This window comes from Loxodonta africana, chromosome 12 (assembly GCF_030014295.1).
Source record: "Loxodonta africana isolate mLoxAfr1 chromosome 12, mLoxAfr1.hap2, whole genome shotgun sequence".
Classification (NCBI taxonomy): domain Eukaryota; kingdom Metazoa; phylum Chordata; class Mammalia; order Proboscidea; family Elephantidae; genus Loxodonta; species Loxodonta africana.
Window position 1 is genome coordinate 10,635,867 of NC_087353.1, and position 27,459 is coordinate 10,663,325.

Below are 27,459 nucleotides of genomic sequence, written 5' to 3' on the forward strand. Positions count from 1 at the left end.
GTTATTCACCCAGCCTCACCATCCTGCAGTTGCGGGACACTCAGAACACTAGAAGGGAGTCTGTTAACCATCAGAAAACTAGGAGAGTGGGACCCTCTCCAACTTACACTCCAGATTTAAATGCTAAAAATGAAGTACAGTAACTGCAATTTTTGTACCTTACTTTCGTAGTCATATCTGAATAAATATGAAAATAGAAGTTATCTGACCTCGTTCTCACTACTAACTTGCTGTTTGCTAATTGTATGACTCTGGTAAGCAAAACTTTCGAGGCTTCATTAGCTCATCCATTGTTGTTAGCTGCCATCTAGTCGACCCATGGTGACACCGTGTATGCAGAGAAGAACTGCTCTATAGAGTTTTCAAGGGTGGGGCCTTTCAGAAGCAGATTGCCAGGCTTATCTTCCAACGTAGATATGGCTGGGTTTGAACTGCCAACTTTTTGGCTTGTAGTTGAAAGCTTAACCCCTTCCACCACCTAGGGACTTCTAGCTCATCTGTAAAGTGGGGATAAAAAAAAAAAGAACAAAAAAGAAACTTCCTGGCCCTTCATAGGGAGTTGTTGCAAGAATCACGTGACTAAGATGCACCCTGTGAAAGAACTCCATATGATCTAAGTGCTTTGGACATGGGTGGAGCAGATGCCTAGGGGGGAAATGAGGCCATTTGTAAAGGAAATCTGGAAACTGGTAAGGAAAACATACTAGCACCTGAATATGCAACTATCATACTGGTTGTCTCTCCTTCATAACTGTTAGTGCTCTATGACATTGAGGTGTTATGACTGACAGCAGAAATGTGAGCATGGTAGGTGAAAATGCCATGAATGGCTGACAATCCTCACAGGCTAACAGAATTGCTGAAGTTACTGGTATTTAACTATTTCCCAACATACTTGAAAGAAAGTCAACTCTTAATTATCTAGGCTAATGGAGGGCAACAGTCAGTCAATCCGTCAACAAGCAGCTTCTAAATATCCACCAAGCGTCAGCCTCATCTTGGATTCAAAAAATTATTTACATGTAGTTTTTAGAATGCCATCTCTGGCTTTATGTTTTTCAGGCAATTTACCTTTCCAGTTATGTGTTTACTGAAGCTAATAATGAAACAAATCATATGTGGCAGTGGGCTATGGGAGATGAACCAGGATTTCTGTGCCAATCTCAGGTTAACAACAGGTTATAGATAGCCCACAAATAAAATATTCCAACCACAAAAAAGGCAAGAGTTGATTAGTTCTTCATGTGATCAATGTTTTTTCAATTAGGGAAAATGTTTTTGTAATAAAAAGGCTTTTTACCAGAAAAGTATCTTAAAGTACAAGTTTATGGTCTAAATAACCAAAAAAAGAAAAAACCAAACCCGTTGCTGTCAGGTTGATTCTAATTCAAGGCGACCCCATGTATGCAGAGTAGAACTGCTCCATAGGGTTTTCAAGGTTGTGACTTTTCAGAGGCAAGTCTGTCTCCCGAGGTGCCTCTGGGTGAGTTCGAACAGGCAACTTTTTCAGGTCGTCAAGTGCTTAACTGTTTGTGGCACCCAGGGCCACTATGTTCTAAATAAAAGAGTATAATTATTTAGATAGAGGTTTAAAGAAAAGACCAAAGCATTTAGAGTTATCTTTTTTTATACTTTCTTTTTAAAATTCTGTTTTCTAGCAAAGTTGCACACTTCTACAGAAATCTAGGCATTTTTTCACCCAAGAGTAATAGACTATGATAGTAAGTCCCAAGCTATGTGTTCAGCATTGAGGTGGAATCCCAGAATTTTAATAATAAAATAGAAGTTGGAGATGGTCTGGTTCAATCCCCTTCAAATGAGGAACCAAGCCCCAGAAAGAAAAACTGATGTAGTGGCTAAACCTGGGTATTTCTGTGTTTCCATCAGCTAATTACAAACCTCATTTTTTTGCCATCTAAGTATTTTTCTTTTTTTTTTAAGTATTACCTTAAAGACCAAGGTGTGCCTGACCCAAGCCATGCTGTTTTCAATTGCCTTATATGCATGTGAAAGCTGGACAATGAATAAGGAAGACTGAAGAAGAGTTGACTTCTTTCAACTGTGGCACTGGAGAAGAATATTGAATATACCATGGGCTGCCAAAAAAATGAACCAATCTGTCTTGGAAGAAGTACAACCAGAATGCTCATTAGAAGCAAGGATGGTGAGACTATGTCTCACGTACTTTGGACAGGTTATCCGGAGAGATCAGTCCCTGGAGAGGGGCATCATGCTTGGTAAAGCAGAGGGTCATCAAAAAAGAGGAAGACCCTCAGTGAGATGGATTGACACAGTGACTGCAATGATGAGCTTAAGAGTAACAATTGTGAGGATGGTGCAGGACTGGGTGGTGGTTCGTTCTGTTGTACGTAGGGTCGCTATGAGCCGGAAATGACTCGACAGAAATGGCTAACAACAACAACATGTATTACAGGAGCCCTGAAGGTGCAGTGGCTAAGAGCTCAGGCTGTTAACCAAAAGGTTGGCAGTTCAAATACACCAGCTGCTCCTTGGAAACCCTATGCGGTAGTCCCATTCTGTCCTATAGGGTCACTATGAGTATTACACGTGTGTTTTCAATTCCTATATAAACTTTATGAAATTTGTAGGTGTAAATTTTATCTCTTGAGTCAGATTGCTATAAGGAATTCATGTTCCACAATTACAATTAGAAAACCAAAAGATTTTAATTTAAAAAAAAATGTAATTGTAGGTGATTTTTCCTCCATTCGCACGACTAATGTACGGTATGGTTAGGACTTTGTGGTTTATATCTTTACAACAGTCCTTTGTAAACGCAAGCGATGACTTTTTAGTATTTTGTCTTATGTCTGAGACACAATTTTTTTTTAACATTTTCTGATTCTTTAAATATCTAGCCCTAATTCAGTTGCTACTGTTCTTTCTAAACATTAAAATAGGCCACGGACAAACAGACAATCAATTTAGAAAGCATAGCCTTTGACACTATTTCAAAGCAGAAATTATTGTAGTCTTTACCAGATCAAGGGAGACATGGCTGGGTAGTGCATTAATGCATATCAAATCATGAAAGACCACTGTTTTATATGACATTAGTTTTTTTTTTTTTTGGCTATATAAACAAATAGAAAAGTAATTTTACTTGTAAACACAGAAATTGGATAATGTCTTAGATTCTATTGAAAAGATCATGGTGTTTTAAAGATATTGCAATTAAGGAAAGAACAAGTGAAGGGATTACATATACCACATCACATCAATGGTGAAACACAGAACGTGCCCGCATTATCAGTGAAATTCATGAATAAAGGAACACAGACCTGCCCCAGTCTCGTTGCATGTAGCTATTTGTACTCCTTTAGTCCCAGGAATGACTGTATGACATAGACACTATTATGCTTACTAGTTAGTCCCTCTTTAAATATGGCAATATTGAGCCAAAGAGAGGTTAATGATTTCCCCCAAGTCACACGCTACTAAGTGGCAGAGCCGGAACGGCTCCCAGGAATCCTGGGTGCAGAGCCACATTTCCCACAGTGCAACACGGGCTCTGCTTTGGCTGCAACCAAAACTGCACAATTCTCACCAACCTGGGAATCCAACAGGTTCGTTCTGGACTAACTCCAACTAGACTTGCAGCTCTTCGTTAATAAATGCTGACACAATTGCCTAATTATTCTGGGTTTTGTTGTTGTTGTGTTTTGCTTTTTTTTTTTTAGCATTCATTCTTCTCCTTCTTTTTTTTTTTTTTTACTACTGTACATTGGTTTGGTATGGTTTGAGGATTCGGTTCTACCAGTTTAGGTAACCAGTCATCTACAAAGTCCAGACCAAAGATGTTTGGGTCCTTTCTGATATCTAAAGGACATTTTAAGACTTAGGAAAATCCTGGACTATAGACTGATATTCAACAGAGCACTGGGGTCCTAATTTCCTTCAGGTGCCTGGAAAACAAGAGGGAACTGATTAGGTAGAAAGGCAGATGATGACTCAGAACAAGGTCATGCAGAGAGGGGAATGGGAGGAGCCATAGGATAGACTTTGAACATTCATTATTTTGTTTACAATGACCTTCATTGTAATATACATAGTTTCCTTCTTAAGACAGAACAGAGACAATATGAGGTTATTTCCCTCTTCTGTCCTCCCCCAGACACAGTTTCAGATAGGTGAGGCATCTTTCCCTCTGAGCAAGAGAAGTACTCCTGCCAGTCCAGGTACTATTCAATCCAATAGCTTCTGCTAGAGAGATGTGCCTAGCTACCCAAAGGGCATGGGAAGGTGGCCTTCCTTCTTCTACTCTCCAGCCCTAGCAGGAATATACCGAGGCAGTGAGGCAGCCCTGGTTCTGGTCATGGCTCCTCCCCCAGTTATTAGCCCTGTGACCCTCGCATCCCACCCTCTCTGTCTCAGTTGTCCTCATCTCAATGATGATGTGGTTTAACTGGAAAACCTCTAAGACCCCTTCAAAATCAAACATTTATAACTCGAAGTGGAATCTTGAAAATGAGAGTGGAATAGAGAGGGGGAAGGTGCATGTCATTTATGGCCAGAAAATACCAGATTTGTTACCTCTCTAGACTGAAAAAAACACATTTTCTAATTATTTCTTAATTAAAAATATTGTTAGTCTTAGCTTCGGTTTTATGGGAAACTTTCAGACTATGTCAATCTATAGTCAGCACTTCAACAGTGACTTCTGTATTATTGGAAGTTCAAATTATCCTAGTAGAAATTTGCTCTCATCTTTATAAGCATGAGTACAGAAAAAAGACTGCCAATTTTTCCATATCTTTGTCTTTTTTTTTTAATCATAGGATATTTGTGCCAGAAAGAATTACAGAGGTAATCCAATCAAAGTTCTTAGATTACACTTGAAGACACTTAGGTGCAGAGTTGAAGCAACACTGTTGCCACTGATAGGCCCTGGAGAGTAAACCACGGGGTATTTATCTACCATAACAATTCCTCTACAATCTCAAAGCTCCACATGCTGGCTGTATATTTAAATAATATCATCAGTGACAGCACACACCTACTCAGGAAGTGTCACTTGTAGGTGTGGCACAGGATGCTGGGAGGACAGAGATATGCGTACATACTCCACAATGGAGGGACCATGAACGCGGTTGAAGACGTATCTGATTTTTGGTTTTGGATACTAACAAAACACTCAAAGCATCTCTTAAAAGTTGTTTAAAATGCACAGTTGATATCTAGCATATGATTTCCCTGTTTTTGTAAAAAAATATTTAGAATTAGCTGGGATTTTTTTTTAAACAAAGGAAAGTACAAATACCGTACTTCGGTAGTAATTTCTCTGCACTGTACAGATTAACCAGAGAGATCCCCATGCCACTGTGAGAATCTGTAGCTTATATTCTATCTTGAGGAAGTTATTTCCATTTTATGGAGATTGCATAGGTTAATTATTTCAATTAAATACTTTATCTGCATAATCTCTATATGCAGGAGAAAGATACATCATGGCCTATTACTCCTTACTTCTGTGGAGTATTACCACTGAGAGGTGCTAATAATTCTTGGAGAGAAGGAAGGTAGAGGACAGGTCTGGGAGATGGAAGATTGGGGTCTTGACCTTCCTCCCATATTACACCTTTGCCCTCTGTTTCTTGACTGATCTGCTGTTGTGACAGCAACACGGAAAAGAAGAGCTGTTTATAGTTGGAAAAGCAAGACAGGAGATTTATACTCATATAAGGCAGTATAACTCTATGGATTTAGAATTACACTTAGAGTCTTTTGATGGAGCCCTGGTGGTGCAATGGTTAAGCACGTGGCTGCTAACCGAAAGGCTGGCAGTTGGAACCCACCCAGCTGCTCTGAAGGAGTAAGACCTGGTGATCTGCTCCTATGAAGATTAAAAAACAAACAAACAAACAAAACCTGTTGCCATCGAGTTGATTCCGACTCATAGTGACCCTATGAGACAGAGTAGAACTGCCCCATAACTTCCACGGAGCGCCTGGTAGATTCGACTGCCAACCTTTTGGTTAGCACCCATAGCTAACCACTACACCATTAGGGTTTCCCCTGTAAAGATTACAGCCTAGGAAAGCCTATGGGGCGGTTCTACTCGTCACATGGGGTTGCTATGAGTAGGAAATCGACTCGACACCATCTAAGAACAACAGCAAGTTTTTAGGGAATTTCCTCCACGGTCCCTATATGGTACAAATGCTTTGCACTGGACTGCTGAATTTTGTTTTTAGATAACTAATATAATACACAACATCTGTCTTATAAGTTGTTTACAGTGCACAACTGATATCTGGTATACTATTTCTCTATTGTTTGTTTATTCAAAAAATTAGAATTAGCTGGTTGGTGGTTTGAACCCACACAGCAGTACCGGGGAGGAAAGGCATAGTGACCTGTTTCCTCAAGATTTCGGTCAAGAAAACCCTATGGTGCAGTTCTGCTGGACTCAGTGGCAACTGACAACAGGCTGTTACTTCAGAAAGCAGTTTCTTTGTTCTTATTGGTGCTAATTTCTGTGGAGATGGTTTTGATGTACTGTATGCAATTAGCCAAAATATATTTCTAGTCCTTTTCCTCAACTGTACATTGCCTCCCGTATGGTTATTTCTGGGCTTTAGTCTCATTATCTTAAATGCCTGTACATTGAACGGCTTGACCTACTTCTCCACCAATAGAACTAATTTACTTGATTTGACTTTGTTTCTCTGTTCCTTTGTATTTGCTGCTTTCTTAAGCTTCCTCTCTTTGTAAATCAATCTATTCTGAGGAACAGTACCAAATGCTTCCCTAAGCTTTAGATAGGTTGTGTACATTATTTCATCCTTGTCTACCAGAGGAGCCCTGGCGGTGAGGTAGTTAAGCACTAGGCTACTAACTGAAAGGTCGGCAGTTCAAACCCACCAGCTCCTCCTCAGGAGAAAGATGTAGCAGCCTGCTTCTGTAACGATTACAGCCTTGGAAACCCTATGAGGCAGTTCTACTCTGTCCTACAGGGTCACTATGAGTTGGAACTGGCTCAGTAGCAATGAGTTTGGCATTGGTTCTGCCAGTGCAGTTCAGGGCTGGCGTACCAAGTAAGGCTTGCTATACCAGCCACACTCTTCCCTTCATAAATACATGAGGGCTCCTCAATAAATTATGTATTTCTAAAATGTTTAGTGATCTTAGCTCCTGTCACCGCTTTAATGCCTTCTGTACAATTTAAATGAAGCATACAGGCCTGACGTTTCTGACATTTCCAAGGACATTGTCTAAAGTAACAGTAACTCTAGGATATAAGCACTGGTTCAGATTTTGGATGATCCGCCACAGTCGATTAAACCCCAATAACACATCTGTCACAAGAACGATCTTACACAGCCAGCTGAAGCATACAGACACATTTCTTCCTGAGATGTTGAAGCATGTATGAAATTTCATCAGCCGCTTACTTACTTAGGTTAAATATTGCCATTTCCAGGTATCTCTGTAAAACTGCAAATGCAGAAACTTCTGAGCGGGCAGTGTAATACAACCCTACCATTTTCTCTATCAGCTCACTGACAAATGTTATAATCATCACTGTTTTGCAGAAGTTAGCTCTGCTGAGCCCAGGGGAAGCACTAACAGAGTGATACTTAACCTATTCATTTACAAATATGTATTCAGCACCTGCTTTAAAGCTGATACTGTCCTATCAGGTAGCCACTAGCCACACACAGCTTGTGTGACTAAGGAACTGAATTTTAATATTATTTAATTTTAATTGAATAACACTTTATTTAAACTCCAATAGCTAAATGTGAGTAGGGGCTACCATGATGGTCAGCACAGGGTCAGAACCTAGAAGTTCATTAAGAAGAAACCTGTAATTTTAATGTTTATAACACACACACACATACAGTTTACATAATATGATTTTTATATAAATCATAATATATATAGACAATTGAGCCCTGGTGGCACAGTGGTTAAGATCTCGGCTGCTAACCAAAAGGTCGGTAGTTTGAATCCATCACTTGGTTGCTGGAAACCCTATAGAGCAGCTCTAGTTTGTTCTATGAGTTGGAATTGAGTTGATGGCAATGGGATTTTTTTCTTAAGCATGTCTAAAATAGCATTTGTCATTTCATCATTTTCTATAGTAGTTTCTTTAGCACGGAAGAGCACTGGTTTTGGAGTGTGGTCCTCTGGTCATGATAATCTACTCTGAGAAAATGTATACTGTTTAATCATCTGACTCCGGGGAACTATAAACCAGTCTCTATTGAGTCAATTCCAAGTCATGGAAACCCCATGCATGTCAGGGTACATTTGAACTTCATACGGTTTCCAATAGTTGGTTTTTCAGAAGTAGGTCGCTAGGTCTTTCTTTCAGGACACCTCTGGGTGGACTCAAACCTCCAAGTTTTGGTAAGCAGTCCAGCATGTTTAACTGTTTGTACCACTCAGGGATTTCTGGATGTTTAAGGTGTTCAATAAATATTTATTGGATCAATGAATGAACTAAGCCAAGGAAAGGAGAGCACATATTTCTAAATGACACCAAAAAAGGACCCCTTGCCCAGGGGATTGTGGTAGGAGAGGAGAGCAACTCCTCCCTCCATGAAGTCCTTCATGTATCTGTTGCCTGTCTATGTCTCTCATCCCACTCCTTGTCAGAAAAGCCAGAATGGTTAAGTGCTTTGCTACTAACCGCAAATTCTGTGGTTTGAACCCGTTCAGGGGCACCTCAGAACACGGGCCTGGAGATCAGCTTGCAAAAGATCACAGCTTTGAAAACCCCATGGAACAGTTCTACTCTGGACACATGGGGTCACCATGACTGAGAACTGATGCTACTTACAGCAACCCTATAGGACAGAGGAGAAATGCCCCAAAGGATTTCCAATGAGTGCTTGGTGAATTTGAACTACCAACCTTTTGGTTAGCAGCCATAGCTCTTAACCACTACACCACCAGGGTTTCTGACTCTACAGTAGCCGATCCTGATACCTCCTCCTTACCTCTGATTACTCCCCTCTTCCTTTTGGTCCTTACAAATACTATGGGCGTTTCAGCTGTTGGTATGCGTATGTTTCCACTTGGCCAGAACAGTCTTGCCACTAATTTCATACAACCTAATCTGATATATTGTCCAAGAATCGAAAGCAGCCCTGGTACGACAATAGTTAAGTGCTTGGCTGCTAACCAAAAGGTCAGCAGTTCAAACCCACCAGCTGCTCCATGGGAGAAAAGACCTGGCAGTCTGCTCCCACAAAGATTACAGCCTAGGAAACCCTATAGGGCGGTTCTACTCCGTCATATAGTCTTGCTATGAGTCGGAATCCACTTGACAGCACACTACAACAACCAAGATACAAAAAGCCCACTTCTTCCTTGATCACCACTATAGCCCCCATATAATGATGATGTTTATGTTCCTTGAATTTATAGTCTATGATTTAGTTATAATTTGCTGAATTACCCTGCAGTGAATTTACTTTGTGTAATTTGTCCCAAAGCAATGTTACAAATTCGTCTAATTCCGGGCTGATATGTTTTCCTTTGGTTTACCACACTGTGGGTCTATTTTGCAGATTAGCTTTTTTTTTTTGGAGATGTCTTGACTCGACCCCACTCTTTAAAAGTAAGTTTTTTTGAAGTCAATAACTCTCAGATTGAGATTGACTGAAAAATACTAAGCAATTGCTTCTCTCTCTCTCTCTTACACACAAGTAGATCAGAGTTTCTAAAATAATTGTAATAACTTGAACATTTCTTGCCCAACAGAGCAAGATGGCTTTGGTTACTGCTCATGTTTGTAAATCAGACAGTGGCAAAAAAGTCTTTGTGAAAATTCAGGTTCTCCTCTTTTCCACAGTGGGTTTGAAGCATATGTAGCTGCTCCCGTAAGTCTGTTTGATTGGGAGGAACCTTGAGAGGGCATCGGGGTCCCTTTTCTTCACTTCTGGTCAACCATAGTTAATCCCTATCAAATAGAAAAGAATCTGATCTGTTTCTAAAGACCTTCAGAGACAACATTACAACTTTCCTTTGTAACCTAATTTAAAGCTTAACAATCCTCAATACCAGAAAATTCTTGTTCTTATTTTCAACTCAAATCCTTAAAGCCTTCATCTCAGCTCATGACTTCTAATTCTGTCCTTGTAAAGAACCGTAATTTATAGTTTTTCATGTATGCACACCTCTTTTATACTATGCTATGTGCTTCTTTCAGCAAAACCCATTGCCGTTGAGTTGATTCCAACTCATGGGGACACCTATAGGACAGAGTAGAACTGCCCTATAGGGTTTTCAAGGAGCAGCTGGTGGATTTGAATGGCCTTTTGACTAGCAGCTGAATGCTTAACCACTGTGCCACCAGGGCTCCTCTTTCAGCAACAAGTGATGTCTATCCTGTTTGTGTTCCCATGGAACCCAGCACACCACTGGGTACATAGCAAATACATACCATGTTTTGAAATGAGCTGTTGCCATGCTTCCAGTCTTTTTTAATTCACTCAGACTATTATACATACATTATAATGTACATGGTATATTTGCTATGTATAGGCATGGGTCTTGGGTTCAGAATGAAGAAATACTTGAATAAATATATGGAGAGTAATATCATGTTAAAATCATTCTTAATAACAATTGCTACATTGCAGTTCTGGACTGATTTGCCTTTTTTCAAACATTTTCATATATTGCAACGTCTTTAAGTTTCAAAACAAGGCAGTGAGGTGAATGAAGGGCAAGTATTAGCGTCCTTAATTTGATATCAAACTTAGGGCCAGTGAGGCTGAGAGACTTGCTCAGGATCAGAGGTACAACCAGAGTTAGGAAACACACTTTGTTTCTAGAACTTATTCTATACTTCGACTGATACACTAGAATTTGGAATAAAAATGAAATTAACAAGACAAATCAAATAAATTATTAATCCCCTAAAGTGGAACTTAAAAACAAATAGAATAAAAATAAAATTTGACCTATTATCTTACATGTGTTATTATTATTACGTAAAAAGTGTTTCTCAGTGGATTATCTTATAATTTGCAACTTAAATGTAAATCGCATTACATTTTCAGCCAAGTTTTCTGGTTTGTATCAAAGTACCTGAAAAAATTCATCAAATATAAGATATAATTATGTTTTATAGTTTTGCAAGATTAATTTGCATGAAGAAAGTTCAGTTTTTATCACAGAGAACTAGAAACATTAAATTTTTTCATTACTTATTCTCAAGAGACAAGTGCCATACACTTCAACATACTTGCATTCCGCTTTCTCTAAAATAATGCTTTCATACTTGCACACTAAACTTTCTAAAATAATGCTTTCATGGACGTAGGAAAAGATTAATTTTTAATATGATAAAAAATCATCATTTTCTTTCTCCCAACTGTGTCTACAGTCGTTCTCATGTGAAGACTTTGCATACTAAACATGTCATCTTTGTTTCTATGTTGGTCTCAGAACTCATTGCTTTTTCTGCTGACTGCAGTAGAAAACTGGTTGGCTAATTCTGATTTTCACAGCCCGTCTGCATTTCAACTTACTTCCCTCATCAGGGACATCTCTCTGAGAAGGATATGAGAGGATAATTGGCTAATCAATATGGAGAACAACATCCTAAAGGGAAGTTGGGGAATCTAGAGGCCACAATTCAGACCCCTCATCACATTTGTTCTGTCATTGTCTGATGAAAATTCAAGCCTATCTATTACCAATTATTGGGACGCTTTGGTAGCTTGTTTTTTTTTTTTGGTTGCTTGTGATATCACAGTACATTATCATATTTGAAAGAGAAAAAAAAGTCCAATGAACTTCATAATTCTTTTTTTATGTTTGTTTCTGGGCAGGTTTTGACTTATATTCTTTGTAAGAAACCTAGTTACTAAGGGGTGGGAATGGCCCCATTAAAAGACAGTCTCATTGATAGGACAGTTTCGTGGTTTGGGCAGTGAGTCCAGTGAATAGGTACTGATAACTAGCACATCCATGATTATTTTAATAGATGACATTGAAGACTCAACACGAATTGAACAGAGGCACCCTCTCTGTTTTTGAGTCTACACACACGTTTTTGTTCTGCTTCTGGTCAGTGTAAATTGCCTTGCTTAGAGTAATCATATAAAAAACCAAACTCATTGCCACTGAGTCAATTCTGACTCATAGTGACCCTGAAGAACAGTAGAGAACTGTTTCACAGGGCTTCCAAGGAGCAGCTGGTGAATTTGAACTGCCAATCTTTAGGTTAGCAGCCAAACTCTTAACCACTTTGCCAGCAGGGCTTCAGAGTAATCATATAGTGTTTGAAAAGGTTTTTAACATAACTATCCACATTTTCCCTCAAACCACCAAATTTCTCCTTAGATGTAAACTTCCAAGGATACCACCACACATCTCTGGCTAATTGCTATGGAGAACAAGAAGCTAAAGAAAAGCCAGGAAACCTCTAAAAGAGGAAGGAACCTACGTCTCACCTAATTTAACCTAATGATAAAGTGAATTGTCTTTCAAAGTCCAATTATCCAAGGCGGTCTTGAGAGTCAGTAAAGGGTAGCAAAGAAAGAACGTTATCCACTTAAACTGCATGTTAAAGACAGAGTATTTCAAGAGACAATTATGTGTTAAAAATGGAAGAACACATGAAAGTTTTCTTTAGTCTGCACAGCAAATTGCTAGACTCTTTTTCCTCATGGAATTTTTATTACTGTCTACAGGGAGTTACAATATGTGTTCAAATGGACAGATATAGACATAAACACACATATATGCATATATATACATATATATACACACATATATGGGTGAATATGTTTTATTTAGATAGTTATTCTATTTATGGGCTTAAAAATGAAAAAAAATCATAACTTGCTAGGCATATAACAACTTATTTTATATTTATCAAATCACAGAATTAAAAATATATTTATCATAACATGTATAAAATATGCTGATAGAAAAATCTGTGAACACTGAATAATAACTTTCTTAACTTTAGGATACCAACGGTATTTTAAAAATATTCATACTTAGAACTTCATAATATATTTTGAAAATAAAATTCTTCACATAAGCCTACTATAGGTCAACTATACCACAAATATAATTAATTATGAATTTATATCATCTAAAATTAATGACTCAGAGATTCTTCTCTATTGTTCAGATAAACAAAAAGTTATAACAAAAAAAATCAGACACAATAACATATACGAATCTACCCATTGGAGATGTTCATTATTTTGGGTTCAAATATAACCACAATCCTGAAGGATTCTTGGAATTAATATAAATACTTAATTCTCAAGTTTCAGTAAGGGTTTTTCTATGATTGCTGGGCTCCTGTTGTGTTAGTCTGGTGAGCTGTATGACTTTGTTTTAGCTAAAACAAAAACTTCTTAATAAACTCCACATTTCAATTTATAATACAGGTGGAAAATGCTACACTTGGTGAGCAAAGAGTGGCATCCTATTATTATAAGTAGGGTAAACTTTATATAAATGTAAACTTTACATCTACTTGTAAAGCTGATGTCAGCTTAATTTCTATCCATGTGGTTTCATCATGAAACCTTGACTTTTCCATATCAAACTATGATCATCTACCATGTGTTTTTTCTGCACGTGCAAGCCAGGTGCTTAGCATAGCATTGGATTGTTTTCTTCTCACTATTTCCTGAATGCCTTACTTTTGTCTGAACTTTACATCAATGTTTGTGCTTCTACTTGCTAAGAAAAAGACAACTCAACCTTAGAAGAAATCTGCTGACCCCAGAGACATAATGGTAAAGCAAGGAGAATGAAATGCCTATTTCAAGACGGCGATCTAGTAACTCTGCTGACCAAACATAAGAAAGGTACGCTCTCCAGTTTTTCAGAAATGAAAATTAATAGCAAATCCATTTGGGGGGCAAGGAGGGGAAACAAAACAGTATCTCTTTTAGGTGCTATATAAGATATCTGATACTCATATTGTGTTTCTCAAGTTATAGAAGTTGCCATCATGACAGAGAATTTTATTTGTTGATAATGATTTTGGCACCAAATTTAGCAGTAAAGTGAAATGTCATGTGCTCAGAAGTGAGGATATGAAAATAGGCGATTGACAGAGATATGTCTTTCGAAGCCTTATTTTAATAAATTAAACGTAACTAGGAGTTTGATCATGGAAAATGTTCAATCAACAAAGCTACACAGTTCCTTTGATCTAGGATCTTCCTGAAGATTCCTGACCTTGAGGGATTATGAAATACCTGGAGTATAATCCACCTGGAATATCCTCATGTGATATTGGCTAAGGGGTGTCTTGGAACACTCATTCCTGGAGCTCCTAAACGTTAGAGACTTCTCTCTATAACAGGCAAGCTTTGTGAAACAGTTTCTAGGAACCAGGTCTCTGAAGTGAATTTTTTTCTTAGGAGACATACTTTGATTCGCCCTAGAAATCAAACAAGTCTTTGGTGCTTCCCTCCAGGGAACCCGTAGCAATCAAAACCACAGTGAAAGGACCTCCCTAATCAGTCCATTGTGTTTTATTCTCAGTGAGACTTAGGACTCGCATGAGATGCTATCTGAAAGGGAGTAAATTATTACACTTTACTGCCAAGGATATTCAGTAAATTGGACATATTTGTCTTATAATGGTAGCAGAGAGCCTAATAATCTCATAATCTTATCACCGTGGCTGAACCTGTCTTTAGTAGCTCCAGATGATTCCTCTAAAGTTCATGCAATGGATGATTATACAAAGCGTTTTGTCTTGTTGGATAGTTGGATACTAAATATGGATTCTAAAACCGTACATACAACACTTGATCTTTTATCATTGCCTTGTCTTCTGCGTCCTCTTCACTGGTATTTGCTTTCTGGGACCTATTTCCTTAGAGAGCTTCAGATTCAGATTCAGACAATGATTACTGAATACCTAAGTGCTAGTGACTGCTAGGTGTGGCCACTTCATTAGAAATACTGGGACCCGTGTTAAATTTATGCAGTTATTTGTTTGCTGGTACTATCATACACCCATTTGTTATGCCCACTTTCCTGAATTTTTCTAGCAAAAAAGTCTTTAGTTCTGTTACATGACTTTAAAAAGAACCTCATTCTAAGTGTTCACATCAGAATAAACAAACCCTGCACAAGCGCTGCAGTCAATTTCTGAAGCTATTTCAATAAGATTTCTGACTACCTTTTCACAATGTACTGCTTTGTACCTATAGAGATAGAGCACACAAAAGATGACCCTAAATAAACTAAAATTGCAAGTTTAAATCTAGCAAATGGAGAGCAGAACCTGAAATTTAGTTAAGCCTCTTACTTAAATGATAAATCTTTAAAATCTCCCCTCTGCGAATCCATTGCACAAAAGAACCTCTATAACTTCAAATAGTAATGCCTTCTGCTTTCCAAACAAAACAAGAATATGAAAGAGTCATATTTAACATCTCATTTATCATAAGCCATGGCCATGTTACATATCATCAACCTCAACAATTACTGATGTTGCCCGAAACTACACAGATTTAATACAATGTCCAGAAATAATTGGCCAAATTGGCATACGCTTCAGCTTCCCATGTATTTTTTTTTTCATAGAGTGACTGTTTTGCATTCTCAGCATGAAACTCACCATCATCTCACTGATGACACTGAGGCATTATGACCAAAGGAGGCTGACTAGAATTAGTGGTGACTTTTTTTTATTTGTATGTGTTCTGAGACATTTGACTATGTTATCTCCACACCATTCTTCATAATATCAAGACAAGAAAAAAATCTTGGGAGACTGAAATCTAATTCGTGAAATGTGTGTGTGTGTATACAGGTGCATATAGAAATGTTTGTATATGTATGTATATGTTTGTATAAGACAGTAGTAAATTGTTTTCATCAGAACCTTAAAAAAAAAAAGCCACTACAAAAGTCCAAGATTATTTCATAATACTCAGGTTTCATGGCTCAAAACTGTTAGGACTTCTGTAGGAAGAATGATGCATGTATGCTTGCCCCATGGGGTTAACAACAAGCGACTCACACCTACCTGGTCAAAAGAGCTCTCTCCACTGGCTAAAACTATTGTCTTTTGTATTGAGAAATGAGCTGTCCCAGAAATCAGATTCTTAAAGGGTTTTTGGGCCCAAGGGAGAAGCGTAAGAAACAAATATTCTCTTAACTTAAAAAAAAAATTTTGTTTTAGCATTTCTAGGAGGCAAATTGCAAGCCAGTGAAGTAAGACTACATCTAGGCTCTTCAGAAAACTCCACTTCTTGAGAAAAGAAATGACTTTTATGAAAGGATTTGTTCTGAAGTCCTATTTTTGAGTCAGATAAAAAAAAAAATTTTTTTTTTTTTTATTTTTGAGTCAGATACTAACAGAAAATTGGAAATAAATGCAAAACCCTATTAAGCTTGTTGCCTAAAAGATTCTCCCTACTCCGTGCATCACGTTGGACACCTCGAATTAAACTTGTTGCCTAAAAGATTCTCCCTACTCCGTGCATCATGTTGGACACCTCGAATTCAGAAACACGTTCTCAAACATGGAAACAAATGACAGGTCAATTCATTATTTCCATTGTAATCTTTCTCACCTCCTTACATGATAGTCACTGAAGTAAAGCTTTGGCAATTAACAGACAAAATCTATGTCACCAGTTGATGTACCAGCTAGAGCTTTCACCCTCTTCTAAGAAAGCATGTAATTAAAGCCATCCCAATAACGCTGCTTTGGCTAATAGCATCTCTTGGATAGAACATTAAAGAAAATGTAAAATTAAACTCTAGGTTTGCTGATTTTACTTCCTTGATAATTTTTGCTAAGCTAATCAAATATGCACAGCATAAATATCTCAACAAATTATTATGACAACTGATTTGAACACTTATTTGACTGAAATAAAATCTAAAGTCTAACAGATAACTTGAAGGAAGTCTTTAAACCAAAGATTAAAGACGCATAAAAAGCTAGTTTTTTCAGTGTTGACCAGGCTTATTTATATGACAATCACAAATGTGTCATGAATATTAAATTCAGACAATTCATGTGAAAAAACTGACCTAAACTACCATTTGGTACTTTGCTAATATTTTAAAGATTACCATTTTCTTCTTCTTCCTCCTCTTCCTCCTCCTCCTCTTCCTCTTCATCTTCTTCATCCTCCACATCATCTCCATCTTCATCATCATCATCATCATCTTCCTCAATCTCCTCCTCTTCCTCTCGGTCCACTTCCTCATCCTCTTCATCCTCGTCCCCTTGCTCCTCATTGTCCTCAGAGTACTCTTCCTCTTCCTCTTCCTCCTTCTCATCCATATCTTCAGTCCCATCACTTTCATAACATTCATCTACTGAGGAGCTGTCTGCTTTAACGGCGAATGGCTTTCGTTTAGGAGCTGGCTCTTGGGGCTGCTTATCTTGTGTTTTTCTTTTTTTAGCCAAGGGACAGCCATATACACTGTTAAAAGAAGAAGACAGGAAGTGTATTATTATCTCTGAAGGACAGAGAAGTAGGAGTCCTTGGCCGAGATATTTAAGGTTTAGCATAAACACCATATTTGCTGGAAGGGTATAAGCAGACATATATTCTCACGCACATTCTAAAATCTGCTAATGACATTATAACACAAAGAAATACAGCTTACATTTGTTTGGTTACCGTTAACATTTAGTTTGAGTCTCCTCTCTCCTCATTATTGGAATTCTGAATAATGTACATGAACATCCTAGTAAAATGCATGAGGACGGTTTGTGAAGCATTTGCATAATATGAATATCATGCAGTTCATACTACAAATTAAACTTTTTAATATTTTACTAAATATATACTATAGTGTACATTTTAAAAGAAGAATGAGTTCATATGCACTACATTATAATACACTATATATACTTAACATATACGTTCATGTGAAATATAAAAATAAATATGTTGTGAAAGAGCTTTGGTTATATTTGGATTTGAATATTCCATGGATACAATTATACCTTTGGACATAATAAACAACTGAAAGAAAATGGACCATAAATGCTTATAGATGAGAAAACCCATTGCCATGGAGTCAACTCTGACTCATAGTGACCCTACAGGACTGACTAGAACTGCCCTGTAGGATTTCCAAGGAGCAACTGGTGGATTTGAACTGCCAACTTTTTGGTTAGCTGTCGAGCTCTTAACCACTGCACCATTGGAGCCCCTTATAGGTGAGAGCAACTGCACAATTTAAAGTTATTGAGTTTTGGCTTGTGTTAGTCCCATTTCCAGCGTTATGGAGAATAACCTCAGTGTTACTGATAGTCACCATTGAGTCAGCAATGAAACCAGTGAAAACTTGGGTAAGACCTTTATAGAAGCGGCTCACAATCTTTTACTGAGAAAGGGCAGTTTTTCAAAGCTACGACGTTAATTGCAGGTTTTTTTTTTTCTTCTGGAAACCCAATAAATCCCTATAAGACATGAGAGGAAAAGAAAAGGTTTTGTGGCAAAAATACTGTGGCCAAATATTCCATTTGTCTCAAGTGGGATGTGTGATTTCTATCACTTACTGTATACTTCTGTAGGGAATTCTTGCAGACTTTTATTAGCTTAGTTTTTCAACCTGGGAGTGCTGAACTGTTCATCCGGTCTTGAAACCATCTTGTGCATATTTATTTTGAGAGCCTCCTCTATGCCAGACCCTATGCTGTGTAGGAGATTCAGAGGTGAAGGGCATGGCTCCTCAATTCAGGGCACTTATGGTCCAATGGTAGGACTCAGAGAAGGCGACACACACCACTTTAGAACTATTCATCACTGGAAATCACGGTACACTGAATGCCTAGCATGTCATAAGCATTCAATACATTATTTGTTGAATAAACGGATGAAGTGTGATCAATAGTATGGTAAAAGTATGTACAATGCACTGTGTCGTGAAAAAAGAGGGGCAACAAGTCAGGGGTGCTAGGAAGTTGTCCAGGAAGACATAGCACTGGAGATGGGTCTTGATACACTGTATTTGGGAGGTAAAGAAAACCCTTTGATACATTTAAGGCAAAAAACAGAATTTGCAAAGGCATAAATATGAGAAAGAACATGAAAGGTTCACGAAGCTAAAAACAAAACAAAAGCTGGAACTGGAATGTATGAAGGTGGTGATGGACACAAGAATGGGAGAGAAGAATTGAGAGCTAGACAAGGGTCAGATCAAGCTTATGGGTTAATTATGGCATTCCAGATTTTTATGCAAGAAATAGGGAGTTATTTGAGTTCTTCCAAGGACTCCCGGATGCAATCAAATGTGCATGTCGGAAAGAGAATGGCAAGGAGCGATGAGGAGGGTAGATTAGAGAGGGTATGAGACTGGAGGTGGGGAGAGCAGAGTGCAGCTAGCGTAATTACACTGGCAGTGGCCATGGTTTGAGAAAGTATATCGAGAAAGGTAGTCATAGCACCAGACGGGAGGACAGATGGGTAAAAGAGGTGAAGAAGACCAAGTGTCTTGACTTATATTCTGCTGTACAGCTTAGACCATGGGGTGGGTATTGGGAGCATGACGCACCACTAGCGAAAGGAGGAACAAAATTAGATGTGCAGTTGCTGTGAAGTGGTGAGGAGAGGGGAATATGATAAATTTTGTTTGCGACATGATGAGTTTGGATTGCTTACAGCAGGTCTTACTGACTGAGTGACACTGGACAGATTTTCAACTTTGTACCTCAGCGTTATCATCTCACACAGTTGTTTTAAGGATGAAATGAAAAAAAAAAATAAATATTTAAGAGGTTAGTATAACACCTGGCACATAAGAGGTATGCAAGGGGTGATGGTGACCTATGCCTAATGATGACAATTAAAAAAAAAATAATAAATAATCTGTATTATATTCCATTGTTTCCATTTCTATTGTATCCAAGGATCCAGTTATCCTGTGAATACATTGCTCCTTGTATCTTTGGAAACTTAATATTATACTATTTGTGTCTCTTACCAATATTTCTAAGACAGTTTAGACCTGAGCACACTAATGAAAGGAAACAGCAAAATATTTTATGTTTCTTAGGAAATGATTTCTTTTCTTACAGCTTGGGTGTATTTCATATTATAATAAAGATAATATTATTAACTTGGTGTCCAAGAGGAAGCAAATATGGTGTAATGCCAAGAGTTGAGGGACTTCATTTCCAGCTTATTGTGGGTAAGTCCCTTCTTCAACTAGGATGTCACTTTTCTCATCTGTAGAACTGGACAGTTGGATGAGTGATTTCGAAGGCTCCGAAATACTATGACAGCTGTTCATCTGCTTTTTAAATTTTATCTTTCAAGAACATGAAAATCAAAATAAAAGTAATTATTATTATAAGCAGACAAAACTGAAGGAAAGAAATATTTGTATATATAGTTTTTAATATGAAATGAACACAATCTGGGAGTTCTTTTATGTAAACTTTGACATGTGTTGGGGGAGGATTTGAGTCAATAATCTTAGCAAAATATTCCATAGCATTGAAGGGGCTGTCCCACCCCAGCCCTTGCTATCCAACTCCATCATCTGAATTAGTCACTTGACAACTAGTGAGCACTAATTTCCATGCCAACCAGTCTTCTCTCAAGATGGAGTTGAGTGGACTTCTTATTTTAACAAATCTATTCTGTTTGTGTCGAAATAATAAATGGATGCTGTTCCAGGGTCTGCCCAAGTTTTTGTGGGTCATAATGGCTATTGTATTCTTCCCATTTCTTATCTCTTGCCTCTCAGTTCATCAATACATTGTTTGGTACAGTCTGCTCTGCATAAAAGCTACTTGAACAATAGGTATTCATTAAAAAAGATAATTAGACCCATCTCTAACAAAGTGATTAATCCAGATTGCTAAGAAATGTTTTAAAACCGATTGATTTTATACTATTCAGTGATGTTGTTCAAAGTATCTCTCACCCTGACTTGGCAATGGTAAACTTCCTTTAGATGGTATAAGTCCAGCACCGTGGCAGAGTTCCCCTGTTTTATTATTTCTAATCTCATGTACAAATAGTTAGCTACCAAAAATTTCAAGATGGTTCACTTGCTGTTGCTCAAACCTTGCAACGGTGGTGCTGCAACACCTAGAGCAGGAGAATGGAGAGATGGTACTTTAAAACAGATGTTTCGCCTGGAGGTGAACAGAACTTGACTTCATTCATAATAAACCTCGGTCACTGAGATATTGGAAGACAATGCGTCCGGTTGATGAGGACATTTGAGGCATGGGGTCTGAGCTGTAGGACATTTTGGTGGTGGGTTTGTGGGCTGTAACGTTAGGAGATGGGAGTCTCTGGGCCATCAGGTATTAGAAGGTGGGATGTTCAGACATCTTCCCAGTTGTTCCTCCAGTGCTCCTCCAGAGAAAGTAAGGCAACTACAATGTAGCTAAGGCTCCTCTCTTGCTTCTCTCCACATTCCCGTTCCCATTTTCATGCTGCCTTTTCTTATCTCATGATATCTACCATGGTTCCCATTCCACTAGAACCCTTTGGGGATGGAGACATGGGTGAGAGAGGAGGGACAGAAATAAAGAAGAGTAGAAGAAATGGTTGAGTAAAGAGAGTGGAAGTGTATGAGTGTGGGTCTGGAAATCAGCAATTCATGTAGAAATTCAAGTAGCAAACCAGTTGAGAGAGAGTAAAAAGGGAAATTAATGAATTAATTTGTGTTTCTGCCAGTCACAATCTGGGGTATGGTCATAATCAAACAGGCTTGGTTTTTACCGTTATAAAAAAAAAAAAATTATATATGTTTCACAAACTAGGAATGTAGTCACAACAGTGACATGGAGAGAACACTGAGCCCAGAGACCTGGCTTCTAGGCTTAGCTTTGTTAACACCTAATCGGGCTACCCAGACCACGTCACTTCAACTCTCCACTTAGTCCCCGCTTTACCTATATGCAATGCGTAATGAATGGGTTAGTAATCTGCTTCCTGCTCTAAAAATTTTAAATCATTTAAATTTTCTAAATGTTTTCCTTCTTATTGTCAGAACTTACTAGCAGAGTGTAGGTTTAAATATAATTTAATCTACTTCTATCCTTACCTGGGTTGACTTTACTTTCCTATCCTACTTTTTGGAAACAATTTAGGTTAAATTTATCAACTCTTTGGAATTAGCTGGCCTCAAACTTCCAGTGTCTCCTGCCAATTCACATATTTTGAAGCTCAAGCTTTTCTCTATATCCATTAATGTAAAGTGTAAATAAAATTGACACCCCCGACTACAAATTCCCTTTTGTCACATCTCTATTTGATACATTCTCATTTACTGCCAGTTCCTGGTATCCATTTTTAATGTGACAACTACATCCAAGCCCTTAAGACAGATTTCACTCTGTTAAACAGCAGGTGGCTCAAGAACCCACTCAAATCAACAGATGCCTCGTGGTCTATGAGACTCAACAGTTTGGAATATTTCAAAGAAATGCCTTGGAACAATTCTGGAACCTGACTGAGCCTGGGTTCTCCTAAACATACACTGTGTGAACAACTTATCTGGTGACGAGATGGGCAGCAAACCTGGACGGGAAGAATTTTGCGCATCTGAAGAAGAGTGGGCTATGGCTTCCCTTCCTCCTCTCTACCTGGTGTGTGTTGTAGAGCCAGCTGCTGGATGAGAGCTTAGGTGGCCTTATGATGTTCAGTAATGTTATTCAAAATGTCCCCACCCACTGCAATCACACTCAGATTCAGCTAGGCCTGTGAAGATCAATACATAGGAGTCTTTCTGAAAAGATGACAATAAAGCCATGATTCTGAAAATGCCCCCAGGTTGACAGAAATTGAGTGGAATAAATGGTAGAATCTTGGGAACAACTTAGATGCTGGGAGCCTAGGTGAGAACTCCAGTGAAATGAAATTGGCAGGTGCCATATGCAGATAGGGTCGAAACTCGACTCCATTTTTTGTAACTCATGTCATTGTCTCATTCCTTATTTCTGCTTTTTAATAGCATAGTTAGGCATCTACCAGCTGTCTGTTTCCCATAATGGCTAATGGTACCTTGATTATGATAGTTGCTAAATGAGTATTTATTGAATGAACAAACCATAGTTTCCTCCATTTATTAAAAAACGAAAGCACTTATTGTACTCTATTATGAGTATGGGTTGGCGCACTGTCTTTTTCCTCACTAGACAGAGAAAATCGCCATTGTTTAATTGATTCTTATGTATTAGAGCTGTAATATCAATACTGTAGCCATTAGCCGTATGTAGCCATTTAACTACAAATTTAAAAAGATAATTACAATTAAAAAACATTAAAAATTCAATTCCTAAGTTGTACTAGTCACATTTCAAATGTTCAAAAGCCACATGTGACTACCATATTGGATAGAGTAGATAATAGCACATTTCTATCATCCTGAAAAGTTCTTTAGACATTGATATGAGAGCCCAGTACAGAGTCTGGAACCTAGTAAGTGCTCAGTAAATATTTATTTACTGAAGAAATGATGGGGAGGGCCCTGGATACTTCGGAGAAGATGAGAGAGGGACAAGGAAGAGAGGACCTGAGACAAGGAAGGTAGCTCGTAATTCTAAACCATGACTGCAAGAAAGGTGCTCTCCTGCTCCACTCTGACTCCAGCAGCTCCAGGGAATATATCCTACAAGATCATGGCAAGGTCAGGCTCGTTCACTGCTGAAGGACAAAGGCAGTGCCCAGAACAAGGTCTCCGACGATCGCTGCAGCTGCTTTAAAGCAGAGGCGCTTCCTATAAGCTTCCAAATGCTTTTACACAACTCTTAGGCTAAAAGGTAATCCTGGCTGCCAAATAAATTTTATGCAATGCATTTACAGGTTTTTTGATGTTCAGTTAGATAGTCTATCCTACACTCAATGACTTTACATGATATATAATATTTGAAGATTACAATAGGAATAAATTCTATTTTTTTTACACAGCTGGAAACTTCAAAGAATTAGTAAATGTTATTACTTATAAGATCATGCTAGCTCACTAGTCAATGGCTGACAAAAATCCTCTCTCAATTTTTCAGTGTGGTATCTCTGAAATAATTCTTCGTGTAAATATAAGGTATGAAAGCCAGTAGTGACTTGATTTCACAGATAATTATGCTAAATATTCTTTTCAGATTTCATATAATTTACTAGTGCCCAGTGAAAGAAAAGCCCAAACTACTTTTAACAGAGTAAAAAACAAAAACAAAACTAAACTCGTTGCTGTCGAGTTGATTCTGAGTCACAGTGACCCTATACGACAGAGTACAACTGTTCCATAGGCTATCCAAGGAGCGGCTGGTGGATTTGAACTGCTGAACTCTTGGTTAGCAGCCGAGCTCTTAATGACTTCACCACCTGGGCTCCTTTTACAGAGCGGGGAGGAAAATAAATGGTTGGACTATAATTGGATAATCTGGGTCTTAAGTGTTTTCAGCTCGTTTTAAGTTACTCAGAAACCCTGGTGGCATAGTGGTTAAGAGCTACAGCTGCTAAACCAAAAGTTGGCAGTTAGAATCCACCAGGCACTCCTTGGAAACCCTGTGGGGTGTTTGTACTCTGTCTCACAGGCAGCTATGAGTCAGAATCCACTCGATGGCCATGGGATTTTTTTTTTTTTTAAACTATGTAGTAAGTGGAAAAAAAGGTTGCCATAGAGACGATTCCACACATGGCAACCCTATGCGTGTTAGAGTGGAATTGTGCTCCATATGGTTTTCAATGGGTGACTTTTCACCAGACCTATCTTCCGAGGCACCTCTGGGTGGACTCACACTGCCAACCTTTTGGCTGGCAGCCGAATGTGTTAACCATTTGCACTGCTCCGTAACTCCACATAGTAAGTAGGTACTCAGTAATTTTTGCTGAATGAATAGATTAAGTGATTCTTTCTTCCATTTATTCAGGGACGGGGGGAATAGGTATGTATCATTCTGAGGTGGGATCTGAACTTGACCTGGAAAGATGGGTTGGATTTACATGCATGAGAGAAGATTCAAAGTCAACGTGTATGTGTGAGAGGTCTATGCAGTATATCGAGAGCTATACAAGTAAGTAAATGATGACTGGGCTAAAGTGTACATATTTACATAACTTCCCCAGGGTCATATAACTATACACTTTTTTAATCTTGGTAATTTGTTTAGTTCCTGTTAGCCTCAATTTCTTCATCTGTAAGAAGAACATAGTAATATCTATTTTATTGACATTTGAAAGGAAAATTTCTGGCTGCTGAGATTGCTTTCTTGAGTTTTTCTTTGTCCTTGAAATTCCTTCCTCATTTCACATAAAGTAATCCAAGTGTTTCCGTTCCTTTAAAGCTAAAAGACTGGAACCAATACAGCCCTTGCGTGTGTGGGTGTATATACACATGAACACATACGTATATATACACATACATATATATTATATATAACCTGCCCATTGCCTCTGTCTATTCCAACTCATAGCAACCCTATAGGACAGAGTAGAACTGCCCCATAGGGTTTCCGAGGAGCAGCTGGTGGATTCAAACTGCAGACCTCTTGGTTAGCAGCTGAGCTCTTAACCACTGCGCCACCAGGGTTCCATATTACATATACATACCATAACTGCCCCCCCCCAAAACAAACCCATTGCTGTTGAGTCAATTCTGACTCATAGGGACCCTAGAGGACAGAGTAGAACTGCCAAGGAGTCCCTGGTGGATTTGAACTGCTGACCTTTTGGTTAGCAGCTCTTAACCACAGTGCTGCCAGGGTTTCCATATATATGTAGATATGTATGTAAATTTATTTAATGAATATTTACAAAGTAATGAACATAAACAAGGTTATCATTAAGAACATAGTTTCAGAAATGAAATAGGTACTAAATATCTCATACCTAAAGCAATACACTAAAATAATCACACTGGTTACATGTGGGTGGTAGAATTCTGTAATTTTGTGTTGTTTTCCCTTTTGCAATTTCTATCTTTTAAAAAGTGAGTGAGTATATATTGCTTTTATATTTATAAAAAGGTTATCAGGCAGTGACATGATTATGCACATAATACATGATTTCCATCTACATAAAAGCCAATACGAACAGAAACTATCTCAGAATGACACAACAATGAATTATGGTTTCCTTACTTCGACTTTTCTTCACTTTTTATTATTTTCCCCTAATAGCATGTTTTGAAGGAAACTTAACCATTAAAATAAACCAAAATACCCAAAAGGCCCAGACAGAAAGTTTTAGGACTTTTCAGATGTCCCCTCCCTCCCTTCCTTCTTCCTCTTGTACTTCTCCATTTGAACTGCACGTCACCAACCTTGAGTTTATCTCAAAAGCAGATGCTAAGTGGGATATCTAGAACTTCCACAATTACACACCCTTTCAGATGTATCTGCTACACTTCTATGAGATCCTTTCTTGAAATGCAACCGGCCCACTAGGCCAAGAAGTATGAGAACATGAATTTGGTCACCTAGAACTGGTATTCTGGGGACACAAGTAATACCATAAGTATTTCTTCATATTTAATCTCAGTCTCATTGATGTTTTCTGCAACATGCCCTCAGACAGAAGGAAGGCCTCAGTGAGGTTCGGAGAAGGTCTGTGTGCTTCTCAGGAAGTCTGTGAGTCAGGGCTCAAAGGATGTAGATTAGAGCAGGAGTACTTTCCTGTTCTCAAATTCTGTTAGACTGTGCTTGGGTTCTCAGTCTGTCACAGCTGGATTTATCTCCTAGCAGACATGTCTAAATCTAGTCACTTCCTGTTGCCATTATCCTGCTTGAAATCAAACAGATTTTCTTGACTTCTCTCAGGTCACTTCTCTATTCAAATTTCTTCCATAGCTATTACACACTGAATCATATTTCTACTCCTCTGCTTGATTTTTAAATTAGATTTTATTTGCATATAATTGAAGGCATCAACCTATTAGAAAACCAGTAGACCTCCAAATCTCTCCTTCAATGAATTTTCATTCCCCAAAGTAAATATTTTCAAAATTTTAACCCATTCGTTTTCTTTTTCTTTTTTTTACTTCTACCTCTCTAAAAATAATGCCAGTATGACTACTTCTTGATTTTCTAGTTTTAGACATTGCCTAACACAACACACTCCCCCATATGTGAGTGTCTTTTCAGTACTCCCATTTCCCAATGTGGTCATATGGCAATTTTAGTTAGATCAATATTCAGTTTTGATATTCTTGAGACTATGCAAACACTACAGAGCAGCTAAGCTAGGTTATACACCATGAGTATTTTTACTTTCCTATACAATTTTGATTTTCACAGCATTCATAGAGTTTTACTTTCCTTAATTTTCTATGTAACTTTCATTAATTGTTTCCCCACATCACCTCCAGATGTATCAAACTCGTCAAATAAGTTCAAATCCAATAGCCAGTCTATCAATTTCATCTTCTTGAAGGAACCTCTGTTTGAGCCTTCTCTAATATGGCCTGATGTAGGTGTGTCCTCAGCTGTCATCTTGGAATCCCCCTTCATCATTTTCATGGGAATGTCCTTCACTACTGTTATAGACTAAATTGTGT

General features: G+C 38.2%; 1 protein-coding gene across 4 annotated transcripts in view; it reads right to left on the bottom strand.

Annotated features, from left to right (window-relative positions):
• Positions 1-27,459, bottom strand: part of MYT1L (myelin transcription factor 1 like) — a 216,748-nt gene that overhangs the window by 146,477 nt on the left and 42,812 nt on the right. For all 4 annotated transcript variants that reach the window (XM_023550392.2, XM_003411868.3, XM_023550391.2 and 1 more), the window contains exon 4: positions 17,059-17,414. In XM_023550392.2, the coding sequence (XP_023406160.1) occupies positions 17,059-17,414 (356 nt within the window). The remainder of the gene's footprint in view (positions 1-17,058; positions 17,415-27,459) is intronic.